The 19,143-nt window shown below is 44.4% G+C and overlaps 1 protein-coding gene across 2 annotated transcripts in view; it reads left to right on the forward strand.

Moving 5' to 3' along the window:
- The window catches only part of garem2 (GRB2 associated regulator of MAPK1 subtype 2), a 302,222-nt gene that overhangs the window by 275,969 nt on the left and 7,110 nt on the right, over window positions 1–19,143 (forward strand). For both annotated transcript variants that reach the window (XM_085996950.1, XM_085996951.1), the window contains exon 5: window positions 18,504–18,673. In XM_085996950.1, the coding sequence (XP_085853076.1) occupies window positions 18,504–18,673 (170 nt within the window). The remainder of the gene's footprint in view (window positions 1–18,503; window positions 18,674–19,143) is intronic.

Here is a 19,143-nt window from a genome sequence, read left to right on the forward strand (position 1 = left end):
CTGTTGGTTGTGGGATCACTTAGCCCTGTCTACAGCATGCTGCTTCCACTGTTTAGCATGCATGTAGTCCTGTGTTGCAGCTTCCCCAGGTTGCCACCTCAGTTTTAGGTACACCTAAATGCTCCTGGCCTGCTCTTCTACACTCCTTATTGAACCAGGGTTGGTCCCCTGGCTTGATGGTAATGGTAGAGTGAGGGATATGCAGGGCCATGAGGTTACAGAATGTGATGGAATATAATTCTGCTGCTGTTGATGGCCCACAGCGCCTCATGGATGCCCAGTTTTGAGCTGCTAGATCTGTTCTGAATCTATCCCATTTAGCATGGTGGTAGTGCCACACAACACGATGGAGGGTGTCCTCAGTGTGAAGACTGGACTTCGTCTCCACAATGACTGTGCGCTGGTCACCACTCCCAATACTGTCATGGGCAGATGCATCTGCGATAGGTAATGTTAAGTCTGTGTGTTCTAGTTGTAATTACTAACACAGACTACAAGATTAAAGTTCAACAGGTCTTTACTGGTTGGAGGTCGGGACTATACTAAATACAATGTTACTACACAGTGCTTATATACCGGTGGTCACCACCGGTATTACGTATACAGCAGCCAGAGAAAGTAGTACATCTCTTAAGGTGGAACAGGCTTAAGTTCTCTTAAGGTGGAACAGGTTACATACACCACAGGTAAATTGGTGAGGACGAGGTCAAGTAGGTTTTTCCCTCATGTCGCAGGGCCAGACTGGCAGTTATGTCATTTCGGACTCGGCCAGCTCGGTCAGTCGTGGTGCTATCATGTTGGTAATACTACCCGGTGCCATAAGAGTGGAATACGTTCTTGTAGAACACAGAGAAAGACACTAATGACTCCATATCTGTTATGTTGCAGTGGGTTCTTCACAGGGAGCCTCAGAAGACATTAGTTAGGTTAAATAGATAAACCTGTCATAGATTTAACCGTCCTCAAAATAGAACCCAGGATTGCTGGGCTGATTTTCGAGCACCATGCCACACACAGTTCCACAAGTGAAGAGTACAGGCAGGTGACCTGCTTTCCGACCTTTACTAACGATGTTGGTAAAGATGGACAATAGTCTAGAGTGTCTTGCCCTTTGACCTTTCTCTCCTTTCTTGTGAAGAAGCACCTATCCTCAATATTACTTGAAATATTTTAGAACAGGAAGCCTTTATTTCAACATTTTAGGATTTCAAGCATAGACAATTTTGGTTAATATTGTTTTATTTACCAAGATAAATGGTAATTGTTCAGCTCATAAAAAGCAAAGTGTCGGGTATGAGGTGAAACTTGAGCTGTTGTGATGCCGTATTTCTAGGCTACCAGCCACCACACGTGTAATCACATTTGGCAGATGCTATTTAATAGTTTTTAATAATAAGTGATACATTTATCTTTGGTATTAAGATATTCTAGCATTTTTAAGCTTATATTCTGTTTTTATTTAGAAGAAGTCAGGCGTTCTTTTACAGACATATTTGAGAACATAAGTAGGTGCCTCATCTGGTCACAGCTGCATCTGGCTTTCCCAACCTTTTGACTAACTGAAGGAGGTAGACTGGAGTTCTTAAATGAAATGCTGAACAGTGCAAAATTTGGTGTAATCAAAATAAATTGTTTGGAGAGTGCTTGCAGCCTCACCACAAATGGTTAAAGGAAAGCAGACGGATACTTGTCAGGAAATATTGACTTTCATAAAGTGGCTGACAGATAGAGATGCAGCACAATGCTGTTTGAGTAATGCAAGAGTTATGCGTTTTGGTAATGTGCGACATTTAGGCCTGCCAGTTAATAGTTCTGGGTGCAGGAGCTGTTCCTGTGGGAAGTGCTTAGCTTGCAGCTGTCTCTTCCTGTAAGGTAGGACCATCTCTGCCCACTGACAAATTGCTTTCTGTTTCTAGCCATGTTAAATAATTTATGCCACTTTAAATGTTTTTAATGCCAGGAACAAGAAACGGAAATGTAATTCCAGCCTCTCTCCAGAAGGCCATATGTATCTGTAATCTCCTTTTAGGCTTTCTTACATTTCTTACTCGCACCAACTGTTAGGCCTGTCCTTTCACTCATTACGAAAGATATGAATATTTTAATATGTTTACAAATGTTGTCCAAGCATTGTAACCTTGATTCACTTTATGACCGCCTTTAGTCAGAAAGATTTTAAAAAGTTAATATCCAGAGTAGGTGTCAAGTTGTTATTATTTCCCTGATTATTGTTTCCTTATTTGAAGTAGATGGGTTAGAACTACATGGGGTCCGTGCTTGACATCAGTTGGTACAAACCTATGTATCGATGTAACTGAAGTATCTTCTGGTGATCATTGTACCTGTCCACTTGTAGGTTTGCTAAATGGAGGATACACAATTGAGTTTTAGCAGTTTATTCAAACTTGAGTGATGAGAAGGCACCTTACAATAAGTTATATATCTAGTTTATACTATAGCTAATACAAGCCCTTGATTTAACTCTATATGAGAACATTTATGGAATGTTTCAGGGGAAAAAAGGAATATAAGAGACAAATTTCAGCAATGCAGAGGATTACAGTGGGTGGAAATAGCATATGAGGTTTATTGTCTTGCTGGTGGCAATCAGGAGCAGAGTCACTGACCTGAGCCCATCAAAATTTGAGCTAGATCTGCACCATTGTCGCAGTTCATATACGATAGATGCTGGGGCACAATTGATTCCATAATTATGTGCACTGGCAATGCAGGCGCCAATCAAAAAAACCTGGTGTACATTAACAGGCCTGCAAGCCTTAGGCCAGTCGAACCCTCGAAGCGCAGAGCAAACTGGGCTAGTAGAAAGGGAGCAGAAGGCAAGTGCACATGGAATGCATTTCCCTCATTAAGCATGCCCCATAACCTGGACTCAGCCCTGGGAAAGTGCTGCAAACTTTCAGTGTTTGGCTCGTGTCCCATTAAGCCATTTTGGAGCTTCCAATCTTAATAGGAAATATTAGGGTAGATTTTCACCTTACTGGCATTGTGTGATTTCAATGGAAATTAAAATTGGGCGAGTTCTGTAACGGGTTAACTGATCCACAATGCCAATTTTATGCCTGCATGGCAAGTTGAAAGCTACCCTAATGTATTACTGAGGCAAATTTAGTCTGGCTGCCTGCAATACATACTTTTCACATTCTGGCAACTTTTCTTTCCCTTTTTTTTGGCCTACTGCATTTCCCCCCCCCCCTCCCCATTTACTATTTATAGGTGTTTGCCCAGTGCTACTTAATGCAACAGTGCTACAATTCTGATCATGGGTATGCTGCTGCTGATATTACTATATTTGCTGGTTCTGGAGGCGGGTCAGAGGAGACATGAGAGAGAGAAATGTGCTTACATCTTAGGCAGTCATGACACACCTACCAACTATACAGTGTAAAAACCTTGATGATGGAGGTGGACCAGGAACGGTTGTCAGGCCCAGAGCCAACCAGTCAGGAGACTCCGGGAGGACATGAGGACATTTTTCAAAACTGCATTGACGGGTGATTGTGTTGCATTTGAAGTTCGAAGACAAGTGAGGACTAATTTCAGTCACATGGCTTTAGATTATAGCATTATAGCACAGAAATACTGGCTGTGAGTTTCCCTACCTCGGCGGGTCTGGTGCGGCCGGGGTCGGTGGCAGGTCCCGACATTGTTGCTGGCTCCAGCCCGCTCTGTAAAATGATTTTACGTTGATTGGGCTCGTTAAGCCCGCCCAGCACGTTTGCCAGTCAATTGAAGGAAGCGGGTCTGATGATGTCACTTGATAACACGTCTTCAGCCGGTTTCCTTAAAGGGACCATGCGCAAAGTGATTTTACCATTAGTGCTGTCAGTGTGCTCCAGCATTGAGGTGCTGCCAGCACTGATGAGCACTGCACAGAGGTGCACGGCGGCACCCAGGCTCTCCCATGACTCCCTCCATATGCTTATGGAGGGAGTCACAGCACGCAGGGAGGTTCTCTTCCCTTCCAATGGGCGGAAGACACCTCCCCAGGAGATCAACACAGCCTGGTTGCGCATTGCACAGGAGGACACAAGCAGGGATGTTGTCAGGAGGACCAGGCTGCAGTGGCGCAAACCTTTCAATGATCTCAGTAGATCACGAAACATTACTGCCAAGCCGCACTCAGCCTCATCCTAGTCCAATCATACCGACTAACAACACACAAGGGTTGTCACTTGGGTGTTTTAGCCAATCTTCATGTGAAGTTTTTGTTAATGTGGTGTCAAACATTGAAATCTTTATTTTCAACACTCTGCATTCTTGGACAGATTTGTGTGCACCTTTGGAAGTGGTTTAGTGAGTTGCAGTGAATGGTGAGACATAACGGTACCCCCACACTGCTGACGTGTGTGAAAGGAATGGCTTGGGCATTGTAGGGATCCTTTATGGTGCTGGTGTGGGGTGGTGCCAACCTGGCACATCATGTGTACAGTGTCAAATGAAGTAAATCTGGCCATGGTGAGGCCATCCCTGGCCTCCCGGACAGCAATGTGTTCGGGTGCTGATTGTGGAGAAGGTTGGTATTTTTGTTGATGCTGCTGGTGTGCCTGGTGCTGCTGATGTTGGGGCTGATTGTGATGGGATTCTGAGGACCAAGGTGAGAGAGTTTCAAAGGCACTGATGCTGATGGAATAGATGGCAGGTGAAGTTGAGATGACAGAAGCAATCTGTCAGTGGTGAGAGAGGTTGTTCCAATGAGGTGACACTGGATACAGAGTTTACTCCAAACACTTGCAACCTGCATAAAGCTCAATCTGTCCTCTAAATGCAGCAAACAACAGCTTCTGAGCTTGGAAAGTGAACAGCTGTGAGACGGGAGCTTTTATAGCACATTTGCAGCTGTCAAGTAAAGAGCTAATTTCCTGGTGACACAACTCCCTACCTCCTTACCTGATGTGATCCCGATCAGTGTGGATCCCGTGGGCGACATCATAAGATTTAAAAGTGAGCTCAAAAATCTTTTTAAGTGGCCCTTAACAAGGTCACGTGGCGGCGGGTTGACGGCGGGTTCCCAACATACTGTCAAAAAAATAGTTTCATCCCGACCTGCCACCAAACGTGCCCGCTGACCCCCCAAAACATTAACCCCAGTATCTTTTGTTCTCTCATTGATGCGCTGGTGATGAAGGCTAATAGATTCCTGCAATGTAACATACTTGATTTGTGGTGCAACTGCTGCTGACTCTCAGAGACAAAATACTATCGACAATATCTCAAGATAATTACAGATAGCAATTGGCATTTAGTCCATCTTAATTCATTAGTAGCACCATACTGACTGAGCTGGTCGAATCCTGAAGGACATAACTGCCAGGCTGGGCCTGCGGCAGTTGGTGAGAGAACCAACACAAGGGAAAAATCTACTTGGCTCATCCTTGCCAATGTACCTATCACAGATGCATCTGTCCATGACAGTATTGGTAGGAGTGACCACCGCACAGTTATTGAGGCGATGAAGTCCCATCTTCACACCTGAGGACACCCTCCATCGTGTTGTGTGGCACTACCACTGTGCTAAATGGAATAGATTCAGAACAGATCTAGCAGCTCAAAATGGGGCATCCATGAGGTGCTGTGGGGCAGCAGCAGAATTGTATTCCACCACAATCTGTAACCTCATGGCCCGGCATATCCCTCACTCCACCATTACCATCAAGCCAGGGGTCTAACCCTTGTTCAATGAGGAGTGTAGAAGAGCATGCCAGGAGCAGCACCAGGCGTACCTAAAAATGAGGTGCCAACCTGGTGACGCTACAACACAGGACTACATGCATGCTAAAGAGCAGGAAGAAAGGGAGCGGGTGACCAACAGGCAGAGTACTAGGTGCAGGCAGGTAGTGCAGGGGTCCCCTGTGGCAATCCCCCTCTCCAACAGATATACCACTTTGAGTACTGTTGGGGGGGATGGCTTATCAGAGGAAGGCAGCAGCAGCCAACTTCCTGGCACCAGGGGTGGCTCTGCTGCACAGAATGGGAGGAAAAAGAGTGGTAGAGCTATAGTAATAGGGGATTCAATTGTAAGGGGAATAGATAGGCGTTTCTGCGGCCGCAAACGAGACTCCAGGATGGTGTGTTGCCTCCCTGGTGCAAGGGTCAAGGATGTCTCCGAGCGGCTGCAGAACATCTTGGAAGGGGAGGGTGAACAGCCAGTTGTCGTGGTGCCAACGATATAGGTAAAAAGCGGGATGAGGTCTTAAAAGCGGAATATAGGGAGTTAGGAGGTAAATTAAAAAACAGGACCTCAAAGGTAGTAATCTCAGGATTGCTACCAGTGTCACGTGCTAGTCAGAGTAGAAATAGAAGGATACTTCAGATGAATACGTGGCTAGAGGAATGGTGCCAGGGGGAGGGATTCAAGTTCCTGGGACATTGGAACCAGTTCTGGGGGAGGTGGGACCAGTTCAAACCAGACGGTCTGCACCTGGGCAGGGCTGGAACCGATGTCCTAGGGGGAGTGTTTGCTAGTGCTCTGGGGGAGGGTTTAAACTAAAATGGAAGGGGGTTGGGAACCTGAGCAGGGAGACAGAGGAAAGGGAAACAAGGGTAAAAGCAAAAGATAGGAAGGAGAAAAACAAAAGTGGCAGTCAGAGAAATCAACGGTTTAAATCAAACGTGGCCACAGTAAATAATAATTCTAATAGGTCTAAGAGCGTTAAAAAAACAAGCCTGAAGGCTTTGTGTCTTAATGCGAGGAGCATTTGTAATAAGGTGGATGAATTGGCTGCGCAAATAGAGGTAAACGAATATGATTTGGTTGGGATTACGGAAACGTGGCTCAAGGACGGCCAAGACTGGGAACTCAACATCCAGGGGTATTCGATATTCAGGAAAGATAGGCAAAAAGGAAAGGGAGGAGGGGTAGCATTACTGGTTAAAGAAGGGATTAACACAATTGTAATGAAGGATATTAGCTCTGATGAGGTGGAATCTGTATGGGTAGAATTGAGAAATACTAAGGGGAAAAAAACATTAGTGGGAGTGGTATATAGACCTCCAAACAGTAAGGCGGAGGTTGGGGATAGCATTAAAAGGGAAATTAAAGAAGCGTGCAATAAGGGCACAGCAGTCATCATGGGTGACTTTAATCTATATATAGATTGGGCTAACCAAATTAGTAACAATACTGTGGAGGAGGAATTCCTGGAGTGTTTACGGGATGGTTTCCTGGACTAATATGTCGAGGAACCAACCAGAGATCAGGCCATCTTAGACTGGGTATTATGTAACGAGAAAGGATTAATTAGCAATCTTGTTGTACGAGGCCCCTTGGGTCGGAGCGATCATAATATGATCGAATTCTTCATTAAGATGGAGAATGAAGTAGTTGACTCAGAAACTAGCGTCCTCAATTTAAATAAAGGAAACTACGATGGTCTGAGGAGCGAGTTGGGTAGGATTGATTGGGGAATGGCACTCAAAGGGTTGACGGTGGATAGGCAATGGCAAACATTCAAAGACCGAATGGATGAACTACAGAAGTTGTTCATCCCAGTTTGGCATAAAAATAAAACAAAAAAGGTGACTCAACCGTGGCTAACAAGGGAAATTAGGGATAGCATAAGATCCAAGGAGAGCACATACAAATTGGCCAGAAAAAGCAATAATTCTGAGGATTGGGAGCAGTTTAGGATTCAACAAAGGAGGACAAAGGGATTAATTAAGAAAGGGAAAATAGAATATGAGAGTAAGCTTGCAGGGAACATAAAAACTGACTGTAAAAGCTTTTATAGATATGTAAAGAGAAAAAGATTGGTGAAGTCAAGCGTAGGTCCCTTGCAGTCAGAATCGGGGGAATTTATAATGGGGAGCAAAGAAATGGTGGACCAACTAAATACATATTTTGGTTCTGTCGTCACAAAGGAGGACACAAATAACCTCCCAGAAATACCGCGGAACATAGGGTCTGATGAAAGGGTGGAACTGAAAGAAATCAGTATTTGTAGGGAAATGGTGTTAGGAAAATTGATGGGACTGAAGGCCGATAAATCCCCAGGGCCTGATAATCTACATCCCAGGGTACTTAAGGAAGTGGCCCTGGAAATAGTAGATGCATTGCTGGTCATCTTCCAGAACTCGATAGCCTCTGGAACGGTACCCATGGATTGGAGGGTAGCTAATGTTACCCCACTATTCAAATAAGGTGGCAGAGAAAAAGCGGGGAATTATAGACCGGTAAGCCTGACATCAGTAGTGGGGAAAATGCTAGAGTCCATTATAAAAGATGTAATAGCAGAGCACTTGGAAAGCAGTGACAGGATCGGACAAAGTCAACATGGATTTACAAAAGGTAAATCATGCTTGACTAATCTACTGGAATTTTTTGAGGATGTAACTGGTAAAATAGATAAGGGAGAACCAGTGGATGTGGTGTATTTGGACTTTCAGAAGGCTTTCGATAAGGTCCTGCATAAGAGGTTAGCGTGCAAAATTAAGGCACATGGGATTGGGGGCAAGGTATTGACTTGGATAGAGAACTGGTTGGCGGACAGAAAGCAAAGAGTTGGAATAAACGGGTCGTTTTCCGAGTGGCAGGCAGTGACTAGTGGGGTACCGCAGGGATCGGTCCTAGGACCCCAGCTGTTCACAATATATATTAATGATCTGGACGAGGGAATTGGATGTAATATCTCCAAATTTGCAGATGACACAAAGCTGGGTGGGAGGGTATGCTGTGAGGAGGATGTCATGAAACTCCAGTACGATTTGGACAGGTTGGGTGATTGTGCAGAAACATGGCAAATGCACTATAATGTGGATAAATGTGAGGTTATCCACTTTGGTGGCAATAACAGGAAGGCAGATTATTATTTGAATGGCAATAGATTGGGAGAAGGGGAAGTGCAAAGAGACCTGGGTGTTCTTGTGCACCAGTCGCTGAAGGTAAGCATGCAGGTGCAGCAGACGGTTAAGAAGGCAAATGGTATGTTGGCCTTCGTAGCAAGAGGGTTCGAGTACAAGAACAAGGATGTCTTGCTGCAGTTGTACAGGGCCTTGGTGAGACCGCACCTTGAGTATTGTGTGCAGTTTTGGTCACCTTACCTGAGGAAGGACGTTCTTGCCATGGAGGGAGTGCAGCGAAGATTCACCAGGCTGATACCTGGGATGGCAGGAATGACGTACGAGGAGAGATTGTGTCAATTGGGCTTATACTCACTGGAGTTTAGAAGATTGAGAGGGGATCTCATCGAAACCTATAAAATTCTGTCCGGTCTGGACAGACTAGATGCAGAAAGGATGTTTCTGATGGCTGGGGAGTCCAGAACCAGGGGTCATAGTCTAAGGATAAGGGGTAAGCCATTTAGGACTGAAATGAGGAGGAATTTCTTCACCCAGAGAGTGGTGAACCTGTGGAATTCTCTGCCACAGAGGGCGGTGGAGGCCAGTTCATTAAATATATTCAAGAAAGAGTTGGATATATTTCTTGAGGCTAAAGGGATCAAGGGATATGGGGAGAAGGCAGGGACAGGGTACTGAATTTGGATGATCAGCCATGATCTCATTGAATGGCGGAGCAGGCTCGAAGGGCCGAATGGCCTACTCCTGCTCCTATCTTCTATGTATCTATGTTTCTATGAAGCAGCATGCTATAAACAGAGCTAAGCGATCCCACAACCAACGGATCAGATCAAAGCTCTGCAGTCCTGCCACATCCAGTCGTGATTGGTGGTGGACAATTAAACAACAACAGGAGGAAGAGGCTCCATGAATATCCCCATCCTCAATGATGGCAGAGCCCTGCAAGTGAGTGCAAAAGACAAGGCTGAAGCGTTCGCAACCATCTTCAGCCATAAGTGCCAAGTGGTTGATCCATCTTGGCCTCCTCTCGAGATCCCCACCATCACAGATGCCAGTCTTCAGCCAGTTCACTTCACACCACGAGATATCAAGAAATGGTTGAGCGCACTGGATAAGACAAAGACTATGGGGCCCGATAACATCCTGGCTGTAATGACAGTATTGGCACAAATGTGCTCCAGAACATGCCGTGCCACTAGCCAAACTGTTCCAGTACAGCTACAACACTGGCATTTACCAGTGAAAAATTGCCCAAGTATGTCCCGTCCACAAAAAGTAGGACCAATCCAATCCAGCCAATTACTGCCTCTTCAGTCTACTCTCAATCATCAGGAAAGTGATGGAAGGTGTTGTCGACAGTGCTATCAAGTGGCACTTAGTCACCAATAACCTGCTCACTGATGACCAGTTTGGATTCCACCAGGACCACCCGGCTCCCAACCTCATTACAGCCTTGGCTCAAACATGGACAAAAGAGCTGAATTCCAGAGGTGAGGTGAGAGTGACTGCTCTTGATATCAAGGCAGCATTTGACCGAGTGTGACATCAAGGAACCCTAATAAAACTGAAGTCAATAGGAATCTGGGGGGAAACTCTCCACTGGCTGGAGGCATACCTTGCACAAAGGAAGATGGTTGTGGTGGTTGTAGGCCAATCATCTCAGCCCCAGGACATCGCTGCAGGAGTTCCTCAAGGCAGTGTCCTAGGCTGAACCATCTTCAGCTGCTTCATCAATGACCTTCCCTTCACCATAAGGTCAGAAGTGGAAATGTTCACCATCCACCACCTTAAACATTCACTCCCTCCACCACTGGCGCAACATGTCTGCAGTGTGTACCATCTACAAGATGCACTGCAGCAACTCACCAAAGCTTCTTCGGCAGCACCTCCCAAACCCACGACCTCTACCACCTAGAAGGACAAGGGCAGCAGGCGCATGGGAACACCACCACCTCCAAGTTCCCCTCCAAGTCACACACCATTCTGACTTGGAAATCTATCACCGTTCCTTCATTGTCGCCGAGTTAAAATCCTGGAACTCCCTCCCTAACAGCACCTCACGGACTCAGCGATTCAAGAAGGCGGCTCACCACCTCCTTCTCGAGGGCAATTAGGGATGGACAATAAATGCTGGCCTTGCCAGCGACACCCACATCCCAGGAATGAATTAAAAAATAATCCTTCCAGAATCACTCTACAGTCCCCCATTACAGCCTCCAATTATTTGTTAAATGACTCCTGGATTTTTCTCTCCACCATTATACCAGGAAGTCCATTCCAAGTGTTGCTCACTCTTTTTTTGAGGACGATTTCCCTAATCTCAGTCCTAAATTTGCCATTTACTAGTTTGAACTTGTGTCCTCTTGTAATTTACTTTAATATAGTATTTTGGATTTACTTTTTTCGTACACATATATCTTGTATTCCTCTATATGGTCATCTCGCAGATGCCTCCTTTCCAGGTTAAGGATACCAAGTTTCTCCACTCTTTCCTCATAATTCAAACCGCTATAACTGGAGATTAGCCTTGTGGCTTTGCTCTGCACTGCCCCCAGCACTTGACTTTCTCCCTTGTGTTTTGGCAACCAGAACTAGACACAGTACTCAAGATGTGGTCTTGCAAGAGTACTGTACAGCTTGATCACAACCTTATTTGACTTGTATTCAACTATTTTAACTAAGTACCTTGTTGACTTTGAAGCACTTTGATGTCCTGAGAACATGAAAGGCGCTATATAAATGCAAGTTCGTTCTTCTATGTTGTGTAACCTTCTGCTGGCTTTGTTGATTGTTTCTACTAAGACTCCTAGGTCTCTTTAAACTTAATTGTTAGTTATTTCAACACTGTTCATGGAGTGAAAACAGAAAATGCTGGCAACACTCAGCAGGTCAGGCAGCATCTGTGGAGAGAGAAACAGAGTTAACGTTTCAGGTCAGTGACCTTTCATCAGAACTGGAAAAAGTTAGAGATGTAACAGGTTTTAAGCAAGTACAGAGACAGGGCAAGTGGGGAGAGGAGGAAAGAACAAAAGGGAAGAGTCTGTGATGGGGTGGAAGGCAGGAGAGATTAAATGACAAAAGGTATGATGGTGCAAGACAAAAGGAGGGGGTAATGGGACAAGTAAAGAAAGAAAATATAGGTCTAGAAGAGGTGTAAATGGGAATAGCAGAATCATTACCAACAGCTGTGGTCCAAAAAGATGGGAGCAGTGGTTATGATCTGAAATTGTTGAACTCAATGTTGAGTTCAGAAGGTTGTAAAGATGAGGTGCTGTTTCTCGAGCTTCCGTTGAGTTTAATTAGAACAGTGTAGGAGGCCAAGGACAGAGAGATCAGAGTGGGAGTGGGGCAGAGAATTAAAGTGACAGGCGACCGGAAGCTTGTGGACTGAACAGAGGTGTTCCGCAAAGCGATCACCCAATCTGCGTTTGGTCTCCCCAGTGTAGAGAAGACCGGATCATGAGCAGTGAATACAGTATATTAAATTGAAAGAAGTACAAGTAAATTGCTGATTCACCTTGAAGGAGTGTTTGGTGTCTTGGACGGTGGGAAGGGAGGAGGTAAAAGGGCAGGTGTTGCATCTCCTGTGCTTGCACGGGAAGCGGAGTGGGTGTTGGGGATGATGGAAGAGTGGACCAGGATGTTGCGGAGAGAATATTTCCTTTGGAATGCTGAAAGGGGAGAGGACGGGAAGATGTATTTGGCGATGGAATCACGCTGGAGGTGGTGAAAATGGAAGTGTAGTCAAGGTAGCTATGTGAGCCAGTGGGCTTATAGCAGATATTGGTCGACAGCCTATCCCCAGAAATGGAGATAGAGAAGTTGAGGAAGGAAAGGGAAATATCAGAGATGGACCATGTAAAGGCGAGACAAAGGTGGAAATTGGAAGCAAAGTTGATGAAATTTTCCAGTTCAGGGCGAGAGCAGGAAATGGCACTGATACAGTCATCAATGTACTGGAAAAAGAGGTGAGGGAGGGGACCTGAGTAGGATTAGAATAAACAATGTTACACATATTCCATGAATAGGCAGACATAGCTAGGACCCATGCTGGTTCCCATAGCAACACCTTTTATTTGGAGGAAGTGAGTGAACTCAAAGGAGAAGTTGTTCCATGTAAGAACAAGTTCAGCCAGGTGGAGGAGGATGGAGACTGGTTGGGCCTCCGTTCAAGGAAGAAGTGGAGCACCCTCAGGCCGTCCTGGTGGGGGATGGAGGTGTAGAGGGATTGAATGTTCATAGTGAAAAGGAGATGGTTAGGGCCAGGAAACTTTTAAAGTGGCGGAGGGCATCGGAAGAATTGCGGATGTAGGAAGAAATCAGTTCCATGGGGGAAGAACAGGGTAAAACAATTGATCTACCATGGCAGTGCTGTATGTGGATCTTGGGAAGGAGGTAGAAGTGAGCTGTGCGGGGTTGGGGGTGGAGGCCGTGGAGGGAAGATCTCCAGAGGCGATGAGGTCAGTGACAGTCTCGGAAATGATTGCTTGATGTTCAGTGGTGGGGTCAGGGTCTAGGGGAAGGTAGGAGGAGGGGGTCAGAGAATTGGCGTTCAGCCTCCACAAGGAAGAGATCAGTTCACCAAACAACAACAGCGCCACCCTTGTCAGCAGGTTTAATGACAATGTTAGCTTATTGAAGGCAATTAAGGCAAAAAATCTGAGAAATAAGCAATCTGGAAGATGGAACTGAGAGAACGGAGTGCTGCAAGTTCAAAGGGAGGTAGGTTAGAGTAAGTGAGTGGAGTAGAAAAATTGGGACTGCCGATGTCATTCCGGCAGTTCCCAATGGAAAGATCTAGAGAGGATAAGAGGCCAGAAGGAGGGGTCCAGGTGGAACGCGAATTCTGAAGACGGGAGAAAGGGGGAAGAATCCTGGCCAAAGAAGTGGGCGCCCAGGTGACTGCGATGAAAGAAGAGCTGTTCGTGAAGTGTGTGTGTGCTTTTTTTTCCTTCCTATGTGAAGTGCCTTGCACTTATCCACATTAAATTTAATCTGCCACATACATATTTTATCCAATTCAGTCTGTAATTTCTGATTGTTTCCTTTGATTCTACTGCCCCTCACTGTTTGTTATCATTAGCAAAGTTGACCACTTTTGCCTTGAGTTTGAGTTTACGTAAATGAGAAACAGCAGTAGTCCCAACACTGAGCCCTGGGGCACCCCACTCAGTACATCCCCCACCCCAACAAGTTTCCTCTAACCAGTGCTCATTGGTTACTACCCTTCAGCCAATTTTTGAATCCTCTCAGCTTTGAGTTTAGGTAATACCTTTCATGAGAAATGTTGTCAAATGCCTTTCGGAAGTCAAGGTACAATACCTTGTCAGGCTTTCCATAATCCATTTGGGATGTTAGTTCCTCAAAGCTGTGAGGATGTTGGTCAGGCATGATCTTCCCCTTCTAAATCCATATTAGCTAGTATTTCCTGGGTTATTATTGTGTAAATACCCCCAATAATCAATTCCATTATATTTATATGGAAGGAATGTGCAACTAACGTTACCTGACAGGACTGATAACATTTTCATTTTGAATGAAATATTGTGATGCAGATAGCGATTTTAATATAATAAATATAGTTACCTATAAGTAATTATCATCCTTGCAACAACCGCACAGACACTCATCATATAAGGTCTTCTTTCTTCCTCAGATTCTCCATGATGTATTTATATGAACAGCTCATTGCAATGGCGCTGTCACTTTGGACCATACTGAGAGCCAATTCATAGAAGTTTACAGCACAGAAACAGGCCATTTGGCCCAACAGATCCATGCTGGTGTTTATGCTCCACACGAGGCCCCTTGGGGAGGAGCAATCATAATATGATCGAATTCTTCATTAAGATGGAGAATGACGTAGTTGACTCAGAGACTCGGGTCCTGAATTTAAATAAAGGAAACTACGATGGTATGAGGCGCGAGTTGGGTAGGATTGATTGGGGAATGTCACTCAAAGGGTTGACGGTGGATAGGCAATGGCAAACATTCAAAGACCGCATGGATAAACTACAGAATTTGTTCATCCCAGTTTGGCATAAAAATAAAACACAAAAGGTGACTCAGCCATGGCTAACAAGGGAAATTAGGGATAGCATAAGATCCAAGGAGAGGACATATAAATTGGCCAAAAAAAGCAGTAAACCTGATTGGGAGCAGTTTGTGATTCAACAAAGGAGGACAAAGGGATTAATTAAGAAGGGGAAAATAAAATATGAGAGTAAGCTTTCAGGGAACATAAAAATTGACTGTAAAAGCTTTTATAGTTATGTGAAGAGAAAAAGATTGGTGAAGTCAAGCGTAGGTCCCTTGCAGTCAGAATCAGGGGAATTTATAATAGGGAACAAAGAAATGGCAGACCAATTAAATACATATTTTGGTTCTGTCTTCACAAAGGAGGACACATCATCTCCCAGAGATGTCGGGGAACATAGGGTCTGATGAAAGGGAGGAACTGAAAGAAATCAGTATTTGTAGGGAAATGGTGTTAGGGAAATTGACGGGATTGAAGGCCAATAAATCCCCAGGGCCTGATAATCTACATCATAGGGTACTTAAGGAAGTGGCCCTAGAAATAGTAGATGCATTGCTGATCATCTTCCAACATTCGATGGAATCTGGAACAGTACCCATGGATTGGAGGGTAGCTAATGTTACCCCACTATTCCAAAAAGGTGGTAGAAAGAAAACAGGGAATTACAGACTGGTAAGCCTGACATCGGTAGTGGGGAAAATGCTACAGTCCATTGTAAAAGATGTAATAGCAGAGCACTTGGAAAACAGTGACAGGACCGGACAAAGTCAACATGGATTTACAAAAGGTAAATCGTGCTTGACTAATCTACTGGAATTTTTTGAGGATGTAACTGGTAAAATAGATAAGGGAGAACCAGTGGATGTGGTGTATTTGGACTTTCAGAAGGCTTTCGATAAGGTCCCGCGTAAGAGATTAGCATGTAAAGTTAAGGCACATGGGATTGGGGGCAAGGTATTGACTTGGATAGAGAACTGGTTGGCAGACAGAAAGCAAAGAGTTGGAATAAACGGGTCTTTTTCCGAGCGGCAGGCAGTGACTAGTGGGGTACCGCAGGGATCGGTCCTTGAACCCCAGCTATTCACAATGGCCCAGAAATTCGGGTCGGGGGCTTCCCGCGGGTGCAAGCCCCCGACCTGCACTTACCTTGCGCGCCGGCTGTTGAGCTGTAGGGCCCCGTGGAATTCCGATCTGGGGCCTGGTCCAGCTGCCGGCGCGCAGTGCTTGTGTATCCCAGGGGCGCAGTTAGTTCGAAGCATCCCCTGGGATCACGTGGGCCATGGGCAGCCAACCGGAGCAGGGAATGCTCCATTCATAAGTCTGACAGGAAGTGCTGTCAAGACTTATAAATACTACGGCCCCAAAATATCAATAAACCTTCAAATAATTTTTTTTTTTAAATCACACTTTTTAAATAAACTATAAATTACATGAAATAACTATTTTAAACAATAATTAAAATTTTTGAAAAAAATAATTTTATATTCTAACGGGGCTAAAAATAAACTTACCTTGCTTTAAAGTATTTAAAAATAATAAACCTGTGGAAAAAATGTTTAAATTTTAATTAATTCACCACTTACCTTGTAAAAAGCAGGCCTTACGCCTGCTTTTTACATTTCTAAATTCTGCAGGCTTACGTTCCCGTAGAAAAGTGTAAAAAAAAAACTAAGTTTGATGCGCACGCGCAGCCTCCCCCGCGCACGCGTTCGACCTCTGAACCCCTTCGCTCAGAGGAACGGAAGTGCCAGTTTCCCGCGCATGTGCAGTGCATGCAGGAAACCGGCACTTCCATCGGGCCTACAGGTGAGTACCCAGCGCGTACTCACCCGTGGAGACCCGAATTTCTGGGCCAATGTATATTAATGATCTAGACAATGGAACTAGATGTAATATCTCCAAGTTTGCAGACGACACAAAGCTGGGTGGGCGTGTGTGCTGTGAGGAGCATGCCGAGAAACTCCAGGATGATTTGGACAGGTTGGGTGATTGGGCAGAAGCATGGCAGATGCAATATAATGTGGATAAATGCGGGGTTATCCACTTTGGTGGCAGAAACAGGAAGGCAGATTATTATCTGAATGGCAATAGATTGGGAGAAGGGGAAGTGCAACGAGACCTGGGTGTCCTTGTGCACCAGTCGCTGAAGGTAAGCATGCAGGTGCAGCAGGCAGTTAAGAAGGCAAATGGTATGTTGGCCTTTGTAGCGAGAGGGTTTGAGTACAGGAACAAGGATGTCTTGCTGCAGTTGTACAGGGCCTTGGTGAGACCACATCTTAAGTATTGTGTGCAGTTTTGGTTGCCTTATCTGAGGAAGAATTTTCTTGCCATGGAAGGAGTTCAGCGAAGATTCACCAGGCTGATACCTGGTATGGCAGGAATGATGTATGAGGAGAGATTGGGTCGATTGGGCTTATACTCGCTGGAGTTTAGAAGAATGAGAGGGGATCTCATTGAAACTTATAAAATTCTGACAGGACTGGACAGACTAGATGCAGGAAGGATGTTCCTGATGGTCGGGGAGTCCAGAACCAGGGGTCACAGTCTAAGGATAAGTGGTAAGCCATTTAGGACAGAAATGAGGAGGAATTTCTTCACCCAGAGAGTGGTGAACCTGTGGAATTCTCTACCACAGAAGGCAGTAGAGGCCAATTCATTAAATATATTCAAGAAGGAGTTGGATATATTTCTTAAGGCTAAAGGGATCAAGGGATATGGGGAGAAAGCAGGGTCAGGGTACTGAATTTGGATGATCAGCCATGATTGCATTGAATGGTGGAGCAGGCTCGAGGGGCCGAATGGCCTACTCCTGCTCCTATCTTCTATGTTTCTATGTATGAGCCTCCTCCTACCCTACTTCAGCTAACCCCATCAACATACCCTTCTATTCCTCTCTCCCTCATGTACTTATCTAGCTTTCCCTTAAATCCATTCAAAGCCACACAATCTTGGAAAGCTCTCTATGGAGCAATACTCAGCCAGTAGTGTCTCATAAGTCAGCGTGTGCATCTGTAAATAACCCTAACATGGTGGTGATTTGTGAATCTGCTGCAGTATTTTTTTTTAGCAATACCTGTTTCATAGAGTCATAAAGTCTATTCAGCAAACAAAACTTCTACTTGAGAATCACAATTTCTTCAATAATCATGTTAATGAAACAATGCTGGATCATGTTGTCAGTAACATTTACTGCTGGACTGTGAATGCAATGTCAATGAACAGATTAGCTTTGATTCATTGTGCAGCATTTACCTCCACTCCTACCCAATGTTAGTTATGAATTTTTCAAGATTTCTCACCTTTTTTGCCTGGCTTATATTTTCAAACCTAAATTGACAACATGCATGAGTTAGCTCTAGAAATGATCAATCATTAATGGTATTTGTGGGCTTCTAACCATCTTTCAGTGAGTATCTGTTATGCAGCACAAGAGCTCACTCCAACAAACTAATGTTCTTCAAATACGATGGTTATTCAATTGGCATGCAGAATATGTGGAGTCAGCTGAGATGTTCTGATTGCCTTATTATGTGATGACTTCTGATTTTTATTGTGTAATTGAATTGGCAAAAAAGTTCTACTCAAATGCAGATTGATGTAACCTCAGTTTGAATCTTGACATATGTCATGTTTCATTGTTTTCTTTCGATAGGTGAAAGAGGAATGCCGTCTTCTAAATGCTCCCCCTATTCCTCCACGGGGTACTAAAGGTGTTCCTACCCCAAGCCCACCAGTTCCACCTCGATTTGCAAAGGCCCAGCTCCAGCAAGACCATTCACCGAGCCCTAGCCTGTCCTATTACTCATCTGGTCTTCACGAGATGTAAGTGGCTTTCAATTGAATTATAGTTATTAGCAATAACTATAAATAATGGATGCAAACTTTGTAAGATTCTATGGGTCATTGATTCCTCCTAATTAAAGAAAATCTGTAATTTGATCCATCTCCATTCAGGAAATGAATTCTCCCTTCCCTCCCTCAACATTAATAAAACATAATATATATGCATATATTATCTATCCAACTATCCATATATTATTAAAATATTGCACACATGAGCACTTTCTGTCCACAAACGTTACTTCCGGTTGTCACCATTTTTGGTAAGCTATTTTGTCAACATTCATTATTGAAGATACCTGTATAAATATTTTATAACGGCATTTTGCCATGTAAACTGTTGTCTTTCACGGTTTACTGATAAACAAGTCAAATCATTAAAAACGCTTCTTGAAAAGAAATTGTCCACCATTATTTCCTCCAGAACTGAAATTTCTAATTTACAAATTAAG

Source organism: Somniosus microcephalus, chromosome 9 (genome assembly GCF_052327205.1).
Source record: "Somniosus microcephalus isolate GS21.2 chromosome 9, FLI_Smic_1.0, whole genome shotgun sequence".
NCBI lineage: Eukaryota > Metazoa > Chordata > Chondrichthyes > Squaliformes > Somniosidae > Somniosus > Somniosus microcephalus.